Source organism: Anneissia japonica, unplaced genomic scaffold, assembly GCF_011630105.1.
Source record: "Anneissia japonica isolate Jap-2015-1 unplaced genomic scaffold, ASM1163010v1 scaffold287945_len1679841_cov205, whole genome shotgun sequence".
NCBI classification, from domain to species: Eukaryota; Metazoa; Echinodermata; class Crinoidea; order Comatulida; family Comatulidae; genus Anneissia; species Anneissia japonica.
Genome location: NW_022753015.1, coordinates 1,067,109 through 1,082,097, shown reverse-complemented (window position 1 = coordinate 1,082,097; position 14,989 = coordinate 1,067,109). Strand labels below are relative to the sequence as shown.

At 36.4% G+C, this 14,989-nt stretch overlaps 1 protein-coding gene across 1 annotated transcript in view; it reads right to left on the bottom strand.

Annotated features, from left to right (window-relative positions):
- LOC117122628 overlaps positions 1 to 14,989 on the bottom strand; it is a 136,909-nt gene that overhangs the window by 115,121 nt on the left and 6,799 nt on the right. Inside the window, exons 4-9 of the mRNA XM_033268293.1 lie at positions 8,407 to 8,452; positions 6,324 to 7,901; positions 5,432 to 5,806; positions 2,997 to 3,371; positions 1,886 to 2,257; positions 37 to 1,551 (exon numbers count right to left, since the gene is read on the bottom strand). Of these exons, the coding sequence (XP_033124184.1) occupies positions 37 to 1,551; positions 1,886 to 2,257; positions 2,997 to 3,371; positions 5,432 to 5,806; positions 6,324 to 7,901; positions 8,407 to 8,452 (4,261 nt within the window). The remainder of the gene's footprint in view (positions 1 to 36; positions 1,552 to 1,885; positions 2,258 to 2,996; positions 3,372 to 5,431; positions 5,807 to 6,323; positions 7,902 to 8,406; positions 8,453 to 14,989) is intronic.

The following is a 14,989-nucleotide window of genomic DNA, read 5'->3' as shown; positions in this document are numbered from 1 at the left end:
CTCACGACATTACTTAAGAATTATGAAAACAATTACCTGGGCCATCATCGCTTGCGTGACCGCCTCCTGTAACATCAATGCTACCGCCACCACCAACACTAAGGGATTGACACTCTATCAGAAGGGAGCCTGCCTTAAGTTTTTTATTGATAATAACGCTTGTAACCAAAATAATCGAGTCTTCACATCCACCGCCTACTACTGGGGTTCCCTTGAAATCCAAGTCAACTGTTCCTGTTGAAGAAACCACTAAACTTGTGCCAATTAATGAGGCGTTGACGTTCATTGGTGTGAACGTCTCCATTAGGCCGTTTATAGTCACAGTATCTACGTAATAAAGATTTTTTGGCTCAAATTTAAATGTTCCTCCACCACCAACTGTTAGGTCCTCCCATCCGACGCCAGCCTTAAGTAAACCACCATATAGGTTACCGTTAACAGTAAGGTAATTAAGATTGAAGGTAGAACCATTAGTACTCGACCATGCTCGTGTGGTGTGATCCTCCAAAAGTGAATCTAATTTCATCGTTCCGGAGACTGTGATAGAATCGGTGTTATTTGCTGACCGGCCTACAAATTCAGCTTGATGGAAAACATTAACAATTCCTGTGGCTGTAACAGCAAGGCTATCGATGGTTACCACCGTACTAGCATCGAATGAAAAGGATCCGCTTACATCCACTGTGTAGGCAGTTAACGAGAGTTCCTGTGCTTCACAAATCCCCGAAATTCTCAAATCGTCGATTAAAAATGTGGAAAAAGTCAAATTTGTTAGAAACGTGCTTACGTAGTTGCCAGCGTCCAAATAAAGTGAACCACCAGAGCGAATGTGGAAGGCATTAGTAAACGATGCGTTTCTTCCGTGGATGACGACAGGATTTAATATCCTGACTTCACCAGAAATGTCAGCATTATCCAAATGTAGTTCTGATGGATCATAGAGCTGAAACTTAAAGGAACCTGTAGAAGACATTTGTAGAGTTAACCAACCAATACCGACGTCAAGACCACCTGGTAAAAATGTACCATCGACAACTACGTCATCAGCGTGGAGCTCAGAAAAACTGTCACGCCAAATCTGCCATCCACCAGCATCTGTATCCAGATGGACCTCACCACCAGTTCCAATTTTAAAAAGTTGCACTCTACTCAAGGTAAACCCGCGAATAACTAATATATTTGACGTTTGGAATACTGCATTGTTCAGGATGATAATACGATCACAGAGGAAATCATTTACAGACTCAAATTTGAAAAGGCCATTTTCAGACATGTTCAAATATTTCCATCCCTCAGTTACATGTTCATTCACTTGTATTTGATTCGTCATTCTTCCAGCCAAAAACTGACCATCTATAGTCGCAGCATCAAGTCCAATAGTGGATGTGTCTGTCCAGTTGTTACTTATCCTTCCATTCTCATCTATTTTGAAAACACCCTGGGAACCAATGGCGAATGTATGAACAACAAGATCTGTTTTCCCGCGTAATAATATTGCATCGTTTACAGTCATGTATCCGTTGATTTCCATGTTGTTTATTTTCATAGTAACTGAAAATATAATGAGATTTTCTCTGATGTTTGTTCTTGAATTTTATAAAATCATATGTATATAATATATATATATATATATAAATATATTCTTATAACGTTTGATTGTCTTAGATAATTTGAACCTTTTGTTTATATATATGCATATTTACTTAATAAATTATATATTTGTTATTGTGATTTCATACAAATGTGTAATAAGAGGGAGAAACTCAAGGAACAAATAAACAAACAGCATCATAAAACTGGTGGTTTGCTGATTGCGACATGCTATAATTACATTATTAGGTTTAAAGTTAAGTCTATTTAACTAAAAACACAAATAGAGACGTACCAAATCCTTTCGTTGATCTAATTTGCATTACAGTTCCAACAGTTGTTAAGACTGTGCTGCATATTAAATCATCCACCAGAGTAAACGTCATGTGTCCATTTGCAGCCAAAGTAAAGTCAATCCATCCAGTGTTGACGAGAAGGTTGTTAAGGAGACCAATGCTCCAGCGTCCATTAATATTTGCTGTGTCCACACCAATGGTTGAGATATTTGTCCATTTACCGTTCATTCTACCTCTTTCATCAATGTAAACATGTCCAGTACTGCCAATTGTGAATGCATTGACGTTATTACCAGATCTGTCAGTCATTAATACTGCGTCATTAACACTTAATATACCATTAATTGTAATGGTATCAACTCGAAACACCTCTGTAAAATAAGATTGGTTAAAAATCAGTTACTTACCAAAAACAACAAATGGGGATTTCAAGATAATGTTGGTCAATTTACCTTTAAACATCTCTTGAAGTAAATTGGTACAAAGGCAGCATTATTAAACATTCACGATTTATTTTTCAAAAATTAGTGAAGTTATATTTTAAACATTAACATTGCTAGCATTATCAGACTACTACAAGACAATCGAAAATGGGCAAAGGTCAAATAAAAAATAAAAAGGCTTTTGATAATCAAAATTTGCTGCACTGGAGTCACAGGTTTATGGTCGACGAAGTGGAAAGATGTTGGACATCCCATTCTTTGGTTGTTATACCCAGAAACGATAATATAATTTGCTCAAATTTGAACAGCTAGTAGTATCCTTTAAAAATTTAAAAATACGATTTTAAATGTGTTATGATCTCCCGACACAGTATATTGTGTTTATGGTGCTCAGCAGCAAACCTAATCAAGAGTCTGGGGGTTAAATCTGCACGTTTAAATTAAATAAATGTTTGCACGTTTATCCTATATGTCTCCGTGGTGTAATGGATATGACACTCGCCCTGACAGCGGGAGGTTGTAGGTTTAAATCCCACAAGAAACACCTTTTTTCATACAATTACGATTATAATTATATATATGGATCGATAGATATTAAAATGTATACAATGTATGATACGGACAGTCACTTACAGGTCATATGTTTATGATTTGATAAATGACTTACCAAAATTTAGAATACTATCTATTTGCACTTGTGTTCCTGATTGTGTTGTTATGGTAGTACAGATAAATTCGTTTGTAAGGGTTAATGAGAAGTGACCATTGTCCCTTAAAGACAATGACTCCCAACCACTTGAAAAAAGAAGGTTATCAAACAGCCCCACACTAAATCGGCCATTGATATTCGCATTGCGTACGCCAATGGTTGATACATTCGTCCAAGATCCAGAAATACGTCCTCTATCGTCTACGAACATGTTGCCAGTATTGCCGATAGTAAACGACGATATGCGGTCGGTGGGTGACGTTCCAGACATCAGAACTGCGTCTGTTATATTAAGTTTACCATTTACCTCAAGTTCATTAACCCTCAACGTAGCTATAAAAGAGAAAATTAACAAACAGATAATAATATACTTCACAGTGAAATAGGGCTCCTAATACCTACTGTAGCTAGATCATGTCTTTATAACTGACAAACTTAAGGATTTCTCCTGACAACAACAAACAACTTAATAGCCTACTCACGGTAACAATTTGGATACAGAATATAAAAAAAATCCTAAGTAAGAAGAAACCTTGTTGGACGGACAATTTTGAAAGTGTGTAACTCTGAAGATCGTCTACTCGTTTATCGTAAATTATAATCTAGAAATCATTGGTCTTACAATAAATCTCAATATAACTAAACAAACGACAATAGATGACTACATTTTATTACCGACACCACTAAGAAACACAAACGTTTTGAAAGAAAACGAGCTCAATTACCCCTTCACAAACATACGAATTCGCTTTTGAGATATAGAAAAAATAAATCTAGAATTCAGCTAGTTAGACCCTTCCTAGCTGATCACACCACTTGCAATCGTCTTAGAATTCACAGTGAATTTTGTGTCCTTTTTAAAGACTAATAAAATAGTGAAAAGGTAGATTTCGATATGCATAGTCCACATAGTGTATCGAAGACAGAAAATATTTAAAAAAAACATGCCATGGTTTTCGAGTTTGTGTCATTTACCGGCGACAGCGACGATTGGATTTAAACAGGTACCGGTACATATTTAAACAGAAACGTATATATTCATAGCATTTGAAAATAAATTTCCAAATGCAGTATTATTTGGAAGTGTTAACTAATGTTGAACTGTGGTACATACAATCAAATAATGGTAAAACGTGCTCAAATAATCTAACTTAATCTACCAAGCTCCAATTTGTGAGGGCGTATATCAGTTGTATAAATGTTTTTGAAGTGTCTTGGTTGGGTTGTATTTGTGACATACACGTGCCTCCGTGATCTTATAGTGTCACACTCACCTCGAAAGAGAAAACCCACGGGTTTAGTTCCTGCCAGTGGCACTTTTACAAACAATTGGTATGGCAATTTAGTAGGTAGGCTCGATACGATCTTTACATCATTGTTCCTTTATTTGAGCACACAAAACAGGATAGGTAAATCAAGTATCAGGTCACTTGGATAACAAAATGCTTACCAAATTGAGAATAGTATCTATTTGTGTTTGTCTTCCTGATTGGGCCAAAAAATGATTTGTTTGCCCTCTTCCACCCAAAAAAAAAAAATAAAATAAAAAAAAGTTTCTTTTTTTAGCTTTTTTCTTTACAAATAAAAAAAATGTGAGTGAATTTATTTTTATTGTTTGCCAGATGCCCTACAACTTAGTCTAAAGTTGTTGTCTGATGTAAGATATTGCCATTCTAGGCCTCTGTGGGTTATTTTTATTCCATCTGATGAGTTTAAAAAAAATAAATTAAAAAAAACTTTTTCCGCCCGCCCCTATTTATCATTTTTTTTTAAAGAAGAGCAAACAAACAATTTATTTTTTTGGCCTTGTGTTGTTATTAGTACAAACTCGTTTGTAATGGATAATGAGAGATGGCAATTGTTCCTCAGAAACAATGACTCCCAGCCAACCTCTATCTCTAAACCATGTGTTTCTAAAATGCAGTAGGCCTATTATTGTAAATAGAGTGGAACTTTAAAAAAAATGTTTGGGGTACAAGATGACCAATTTTGGACTTTTAAAGTCTAGAAAACGAAAAAGAAGTTAGATATGCAGAAAGAAAAAAGATGTATTAGAATCAATTAACAAACTACTCATAAAAAAAAAATAGATAAAATGTTGTTTAGTTGGGCACATAATCAGAAAAGAACATATTGAGGAACTAGCCACAACAGAAATGAGTAATGGAAAAGAGATTGTGGCAGATCGAAAGAAAGTAACGATACAAAATTAGAAATTGGAAACAACTAGACAGAAGCTACATACATGCCAAAGAATGGCGAAAGGGGCAGCAGTCCAAATTCTGTTCCCCTTTTTTCGGCAAAACTTCCTGGATCCGTGCCAGAATGTTTGAAAGTGCAGTTTTAGTTGACTATGGGACTACCAAATACGGCAATAAAACGTCTTTACTCACCAAAAGCGTTAAGACTATCAACTTGTACTGTCGATCCTGTTTCTGTTGTAAATTCATGACATATGAATGTATTGGATAAAACGAACTCCATGTGCGCGTTCATACCAACAGTTAACGTATTCCATCCGTCTGGAAGAAGAAGATTGTCCAAATTCCCTACCAGGAATATTCCATCAACAGTGGCATGCTCTATGCCGATAGTCGAAACACCGGACAGTCGTCCTGTTGCATATCCATATTCATCTAGGTACACTTTACCAAGGCTTCCAATATTGAATGAGTTCACTTGGCTGGCGTTAGTTGGGCCCGACAGTTTAAGTGGGTTAGCTATGTGCAGTTCACCATCAACACTGAACGTATTTACCCGTAATGAACCTATGAGTACAAGTATATATATATATATATATATACTGTCTCTTATACACATCTAGATGTGTATAAGAGACAGATATNGAAACAGTAACCAATGAAAATGTAAAACATTCTAAAATATATAATAATGGTATCAATTAAGTAAATATTTATCAAAGAGTATATAGGCTATAAAAGAACAGGTTATTGTTATTAATTTACAATCATCTACGTAAGCACAGAATTTCAAATAGAGGGGGCCCAGAGAGGGACTTTCACAGATGGGTCTTGTTACCTCAGCCCCACCTACATAATCGGAAATGGCACTCTTAGACTCAACATATGCGTAGAATTTTCTTTTTTTTTCTCAATTTCTTTTTACATTTTTGAAAAATTTAAGGGGACCCGGTCCGGCTGCCCGCCCAGGAATTAGCCACTGTACCAATATCTATACTGTTTATTAGTAAACTTTTTAAATTATATCTTATTATGCATGATGTAAGGGCCGAATGTTGCCCTGAAACAAAAAGAAAATACTCACTAACAACCAGCGTTGTAAATACACCTGCTTGATTAACTGAAAAATACTCAAAAGCTGCTTCAAAGCTCAGCTCTTGGGCATTAAGAATACCGCTGATGTTAAAAGACCTAATAGCAACTCTTGAAATGGCAGGACTAGAAGTGTCGTTGAAGTATCTGCCACTATCAAATACGACTTCAGATCCTACACCTGTGTTGAATGACTGAATATACGACTGAGTCCTGCCAACCAGATCAATGTGTGTAAGACTATCGAATATTCCATTTATTACAACATCATCAAATCTGTATGTATTGTTTGGTTGGAAGATGAAAGAACCTTCAACATGAATATTTTTCCAACCAACCCCAACGTCAAGTCGTCCAGCACGAAGAAGTCCATTAATTATAACATCGTCAGCCAATATTTTTGATGCCATTGTATCCTTTTTCCATTGGCGCTCAATTGATTGATCTGCGTCATCTAGCAGAAGTCGGCCATTGGCGCCGATAATTACCGACTGCATTAAAGTACTGTTTTGACCAATGAAATTCAGTGAATGGGTAATTATCAGATCTCCGTAAATTTCTAGTTCATCAGTGATAAATTCTCCAATGAAATTCACAGAGCGCAAGTATCCATATTCTCCTACAATGAATGTTGTGTAGCCAGGGCCGTTCTGAAATGACTCGCTTGGATTGAATTGTCCGTTGATGTAAACATTCGTGCACGATAGGACTAATTCTCCAGAACCCAACCAGGTGACCGAACCGCCATTATTAACTGTAAATGTAGAACATGCTATATCCATTGAGTTTCTAGATACCATATGACCGTTGATGGTAACTGCAGCGTTCAGAAGTCTGACGTCTCTCGATGTAAGCTTAAGTGTTTGATCAGTAGCAACAGTAAAGTTATCAATGTTATAAATGCTAACCAAGCCTAAATCGGTGTCGCCATTGATATATAACGATTGCGCATTGATTGTGGATGTAGTATGTAATAAATCTCGCGAAACAACATCTGTATTGAAAATAGTATTGACTAATGTCACAGATCTTGCCTCGATATTGACACTGCAGCCGACCCGAAGCTTCGAGTTACCTTCCATTAGTAGGTCTCTTCTGGAATTTGTTAAATTCAAAGCGTAGCCGCAAGATCCAGAGGAATTCGATTGGTCTAATAACACAGACGCACCAGACTGTATTGTCAATGACTGCAGAGAAAGAGTCGAATTGTATTCTGCATCTGTTGGGACGAACATCTGGACGGCAATACCTGTATTACCTCCAACTACCATCCCAGTATTCGACGTTGTCATAAGCGTACCGGCAACATACAATGTTCTAGCAATAGTATAGTCCCCGTCTGCAAGATTGAGAGTTGCACCCTCATACACATAGGCTGTGCAGCTAAGAGATGTAGACGTGCCAGGAATGTTTAAGTCCACAGTTGTGTCTGAGGCAATGTGAAGAAAGCTGGAGGACTGACCAGTAATGCTAGAAACCGCGATGGATCCGTTAATAACAAGGTGATCACTATTACTGATACTGATGTCACGAAGACCATTTGAAACGGATGTTATCCAAGCCGCCGCACCTTAAATTTAATAAAATTGCTAAATAATAATAATAATATTAATAATAAAAATAATAATAATAATAATAATAATAATAATAATAATAATAATATTATTATTATTAATAATAAAAATAATAATATTATAATAATCATCATAATAGGTCTAATAATAGCAACAACAACAACAATAATAATAATAATAATAATAATAATAATAATAATAGTAATAATAATGATAATAATGATGATGATGATAATGTTGATGAAAATGATGATAATGATGATGATGATGATGATGATGATGATGATGATGATGATGATGATCTCACACGGTGCGATAACTTTATTGTCACAACGTTACAAATAATTATTTTGTCTACACTAAAATGAGTAAAAATAGAAACAGTTAAAGAACATTCCTTGAAAACAAAACAATGAATCAATTGATAATAATAGTCATAGTAATAATTAAAATAATAATGATAATAATGACTAAAGTAAAATAATTAAGACGACATAATACCTGACTCTTCGTAAAGAAACGTAGAACAATCAGCTGAAACTTTCATCTGTAAAATGATATTGAGTCAAATCTTATGATAGAAGGTATCATTTTAATAGATTTTTCATGAGTGTCAATCAAACTTAACAACTAACCAATCAGAAAAGGGCTAGAAATGCGAGCGTGTCCTACAAACAGACGTGCTTACGTATTATTTACGTTATTGTTTGTAGGACCTTAGCAACAATATCCAAGGGGTGGTGCTTAGTTGAAAGGTCAATAGTAATTAACATTGCTTAGAATTACTACCACAACCATTATAATTTACGCTGCATGTTCTTGTGATATTGTGGGTCACTTTACATTATTTATAACATATTGTTTACTTTTGTGTAAAGTACAAAAAAGTATTATCATTATGTGATTATTATCACAGAAATATTATTATAATAATAATAATAATAATAATAATAATAATAATAATAATAATTATTATTATTATTATTATTATTATTATTATTATTATTATTATTATTATTATTGTGTGCTATCGCCTGATAAGTGTAACTTTATTATCATTTAGTGTAACAAAAGAATGGAAGTCCACAAACAGAACGCCCACACAAAGATATTCCAAAGGCTTTTTCACGCTAAGCTATAAGCGATATGAACAAATTAGACAGTGTAGCTCATTCGGCTAGGCTGGTGGTAGCAACTGTTTGCACTGAATCCTTTCAGATCTTTGGTCACTGGTTATTAGGTTTATCTGCTGCTTCTTGTGTTGCAACTGGAGGGCTGAATGTGAGTGTTGTTAAGCCTGTTTTCCACTTCCGAGTCGAAAGCGTCGGTTCATGCGCATGCGCATTCGCATTTCTATCGGCGTTTCCGCTTCAGCGAAATCGGTAGTTCGAACTGTCTCTACCTTTTGCGAAGCGAAAAAAGTGCGCAACCAATCAAAGCTCAGGAACCTAACCGACGCCTTCGAGTCCCGCGAATAAATTCGCATAGTGGCGCCAGAGGGGGCTGGGAGGCTATTGGTCCCTCTTCGGGGAAGCCTAGTCCTCCCCACCCCTGTCGGGGAAGACGAATGCATTCCGTCGGGGAATTAAAAAAATATTTTTTCATGTCTGTTCGTTTAGCAACCATATCGCCTTCATTGACCTTTTTGTGTACCGTTTGTGTTAACTTTTCATCACAATAACAACAACAACAACAATACTAATAATAATAATAATAATAATAATAATAATATAACAAATTCACGTGCCGTTTTATTGTAAGTTATCCGACTACCGTATATATTACTTTTCACATTGAATTAAGCCCATGATACACCAGATTTTCTTCACAATAAATTAATTACGGTTCAAACATCTATTGGAACGTAAGTCAGCAGAACAGTGTCAAGTGTCAAAACAGCGTTTTGTTGACACTATTTTTTTTTTAAATGTCAGTGCATATTAATGTTATGTATTGAAATAAAAAAAAATGCAAATGCCCCTCCCCCAGTTTGAAAAATTCTGGATCTGCCTGTTCAATGGGACTTATGAAAAATGGTTTACGTTCTACTAAGACAAAACCTCATGATGCTTGGAATACATCTTGATCGGGGAGCATCCTCGTGGTTTACAAATTTCAGGCAAAATTTCCAAAATGTATAACTTTACTTTGAATTAAAAGCTTTTACTGTGACGTTCCCGGTGACATTGTGTTTTCTTAATTCATCGTAGTATAACATTGTCACAAATTGGTGGCCTTACAACTTACAGTAAGACATTATTCTTATTCGTAATTTTGTTGTTAATAATTCACAATCAAAACCTGGATTTCGCCATGATGGGAGGATAGTATTGTGATGTTATACGGTGTTTTTTTTTTTAAATAATATAAAATGTAAAATATGTATGTAAAAATTAATAAGTTAGTTGGTTACATTGCATACTCTTTGTTTCTCGTTGTTTTAATTTTAAAAAAGTGGAATTTCGACATTAAAAAACATAATGAAGTCATTACAATAGCTTGATGCCTATCAAATAACTAATAAAAAAAATTACCAAAATTCGTCAAATATCCGTAGCTTCCAGGAGCTTCGCCCCCTGGACCCCCATGTGGCCCCAAACCAAGTGAGGCTCGCTTTGCTCGCCCATCCCCCCGCCCACCCCATCGGGGCCCTTAGTGAGCAGCTTAGCTCAGTCAGTGGCAGCCACTGTGTGTGCGCTGAACCGTGAAGATCTCTTGCTTCCCGGTTGAATATCCATTGCTGCTCTCCTTATGTTTTAGCTGGAGGACTGAAATGCAAGTTTAAATAGCGTCCCGTTCTTCGGATGAGACGTTTAAGTCGTTGGTGTCCCGTGTGCAGTATAGAATAAACAATTTTCAGGTAAAGGCGGCAATTTAACGTAAAAAACATGCGTAGTATGCACGGCTGTAGCCGCTGTAAGGAGATGCTTTCATACGCACAGGAGATTCGTGCCAAATGTTCTCAAACACGATAGATATTTTGCGTGCGGTCCACGATTGCCAAATGCCGTTTAACAATATATTGCACATAATTAGGCCTATGAGCTTGCGCCAACTCCCACAAATGGCATTTGGCCTAATTTATTCTTCCTCTTGTGTGAAGAAGTTGAGCTGCGTTAAACCGGTCTGCACGCCTTAGTTCGAAGTTCGTCCGTAATTTTAAGTGTCTAGTGCAGCGTGACCACTGGGAAAATGAAAATTCCCTAGATTGGGTATAAAAAATCTCAAGATTCGCAAAATATTGGTATTAGTACAGGCTAAATGTGACAAAAATCCTATTTAACCTTAAACAAACTCTAATAAAAGGACTGTTTGCATATTCTTGTAGGCCTATACTTGAAAAGTCATGAACAAATTTTGCCACCCTTTTATAGTTGCGTTTACAAAATATTCAGGGTCAAAGGTCAATTACCTGTATGCAGCATGTTCCAGGTCAGAACTCTTCAACTACTTGCTCTAAAAGCACAAAAATGGTGTCTACACCGAGATTTTTCGGGACAACAATTATGGGAAATTTTTGACGCCTTATACTAGCTGCGTTGACCAAATATTCAGGGTCAAAGGTCAGAATAGCTTTTATATAGCATGTTTCGGGTCATAAAATCCTTTAACCGCCTTCTAGTAGATGCGTTGACTAAATATTTATGGGGTTACCATATGACGGTTGGTAACTATGGCATAGATAACTGCAAAATGCCTGTTTCATCCAAAATCACTTTGAAACTTAACGCGGGACTGTCCCGCACGATGCGTGACGGTTGGTAATTATGGCATAGATAACTGCCGGGCCCTAGGTAAAATTGGTAAAAATGCACCTGATCGGACCTAGAGACACTGAGCCTTTAGTGGGGTCTACTCAATCGAAACTCTTAATGCTCATACATTCTGAGATATTTTAAAACAGATAGGCCTACAGCATTTCAGAAATATCTAAAAAAGTATTTTGTTTAAAAGATTCCAAGAATATTGAGAACAAACTATGGTCAAGTTATATAAGCCTATATGTTATCGTTTAGGGCCTATTAGGCATTTCATGAATCTATGATATATTATAATATTGATAACATCAATAGAACATGTATAGGTGGAATTTTGTCCAACCCGTCGTGAAATGTAGGCCTACTGAATAGGCCTACTTAGTGCGTCTAAAAACACTTGTAAAAATGGTACTCGCCACTACTTGGGCTCGAATTCAGCCCTGGCCATCAGGTGCAAGCTCGGTGGTCTAGAGGTATGATGCCAGACTAGTGATCTGGAACTGGAGAACTGTGTTCGAGTCCCACAGAACAACTTTCACACGCACTGATTATTCAATACATTTTCACGACAAGTTGGGCAAAATTACACATATAGTCCCCCCTAATTGATTCTCCTGACGCAAATCCAGGTATTGTTTATTCCATCACGATAATAACAATTACCATTTAATAATAGAACAGTCATCTCGACCTACTTGCAGTGAAGTGAATCTAAAATATATTTATGAAGTTATGATGATCTGAAGTGTTTAAAATCGTACACAATAATAGCTGAACCAACTTTAAAATACCACAAATACAAATGTGCGTGACGATATTTTATTGCTTTAGAAATGTGATTTCAAAAAGTATATTAGTGCATCACGCACTGAGTAGGCCTATTCAATACATATTTACACAGGTTGGACAAAATACATATAGGCCCCCTAACTGATTCTCCTGACGGAAATCCAGGTATTGTCTATTCCATCACGATAATAACAATTACCATTCAATAATACAACAGTCATCAACCTACTTGCAGTGAAGTGAATCTAAATGTATTCATGAATTATGATGATCTGAATTGTTTAAAAACGTACACAATAATAGTTGAACCAACTTTAAAATACCACAAACACAAATGTGCGTGACGATATTTTATTGCTTTAGAAATGTGATTTCAAAAAGTACATTGGTGCATCGTATGTAAGGGCTTGTTTTGTTGGGGGTTTTTTACTTGCAGCGTGTGGGAAATTGGTAATAGGTAAATTGTAATGAATATAATCAATATTATAGCCTCTAAAACCTAATATTATTGAAGGGTCCTTTTAAAGTTTAAATAGGATTTTTTAAAGTTATATTTTAGATCATTAGACCAGATTAGACCTATTAAACGAGCCCCCAATACTGCACTGCCCATACCTACGCCAAGACTGGACCTGAGTATTATTAGTTGTTACATAACGTTTGCTATGCATATATCATGCGCTAGAAGTGGAAGACCATAATGTATTGGGAATGTACCTCTCTCTGGTAGGGCCTACAGTACAATCAGTGTAAAAGTGTAAGGTATAGGAGCGTGGATTTAAACATTTTCTTAATGGTAATGTTCAAAATAAGTGTCAAGGAAAGTAAGTATGATTGTTGGAAAAAATGTCAACATTTTATTTTGATTTCTCACCATGACCTTCGCCTGGGCGAAGTGGGCGAAGGTTTGGATCCGCATCTAGTTAGCATGAATTTTGTAAGCCAGGACCCAGTAGTATTTTGTTACGTTTCTTCTCAGAGGGGGGTTCGTCAGAACCCCCTGAACCCCTTTGGATCCGCCACTGGTTTGTGTGTCCACAACGAATTAACACCTTGGTGACATTTAAAAGTTCGGCAGAGAGCTCCAAACTGGAGTAAATTTGTTGTCGTCCTTCATCCATTCCCAATTAACTGGGTCCTGTTCAACTCTGATGGCATCTAGACAGTTTTACCACTTCCTGGATTGTAGTACAGATCGTTTGACATGTTTCTTTAATGCAGCTGATGTTGGGGGGTATTCTCTACTGCCTTTCCCCAGTTGTAAATAGGTATCACCTTGCATCATTTACCTTCTTACCATCAAATGTGCCGCAGTACATAGCAACAACCAACTGTTCTAGTGTCTGTTTCACTAACATCTCCTACAGATTCTCTAGAATACTGGAGTCATACATGGCATCTTTTTCCAAGTTTCGTTAAATGATGGTTTACCTTACCTTGAACAGATGAAGTTGTATCACAACCGCTAAAGTAGTGAAAGGACAATTGTGAGCGGTTGATATCTGTGGTCCCAGAGAAGTAGCAATCGTGTGTATTGGAATGTACTTTAAGAGCTTCCTCTCGAGCCAAAGCTCCTGGATGCCATGCAGGTATTCTGTGGAAAGCTGACAACTCAATAGCAGCAACATCACTGTCTACAGTCTTGACAAGAATGCGTGGACAATTTTCAGCAGCATGTTTAACATGAACAAACATACGTTGATCTGCCTCTTCCATACATAGCAATGGTTGCAGATCTACATACTGGTTTGTTACAACTCCGTCTCCCAGAGACTCTACAAACAATCCGTGGTTTGTGTCAATGTTCTCAACTACTTTGTTTACAATTAATGGAAACACTCTGATTTGTTGTCATCACATCTCAGGAATGTAGAGCAATTGTTGGGCATACTCCCACTGGCTTTGATGACCCTCCTCACACCAAAGCCGCGGTTCGAACGCGTACCAGACTTTAAACTGTCTTTAAAGTATGTGTGTAGTGTAAAAAAATTCGACATCAATCGGAATCGATGCCGAATATTGACTAATATTGTATATTTTTGGAAAATATTTCAGCTGTTCCAAATCTCTATCCTATTCTTCCTTCTTCCTTTATTCTTTCACAATTTGCATTTATTCATACTTTTTATTCATAATTTTATACACTACACACATAGGCTAGTCAATAGGTTTAGGCCTAGACTATGCCTATTACTATATTATTTAAATATACAATTTTAATAGATAATATTAATTTAACATAGACATAGTAATTCATACACTATTTTTTGTGCTTTTAGACCAAGTGGTTGAGGAGTTATGATCATCATATGTTGTATAAGATCATTGACCTCTGACCCTGGATATTTGGTCAACGCAGCTACTAGAAGGTGGCAAAAATGTTTCAATAAATGTTGATCCCAAAAACCTAGGTGTAGCCACTATTTTTGTGCATCTAGGCGAACTGGTTGAGGAGTTATGACAATCATAGTTTTGACCCTGAATATTTGGTCAACGCTAAAAGGCAAAAATGTTTCCATAATTGCTGACCCCTAAAA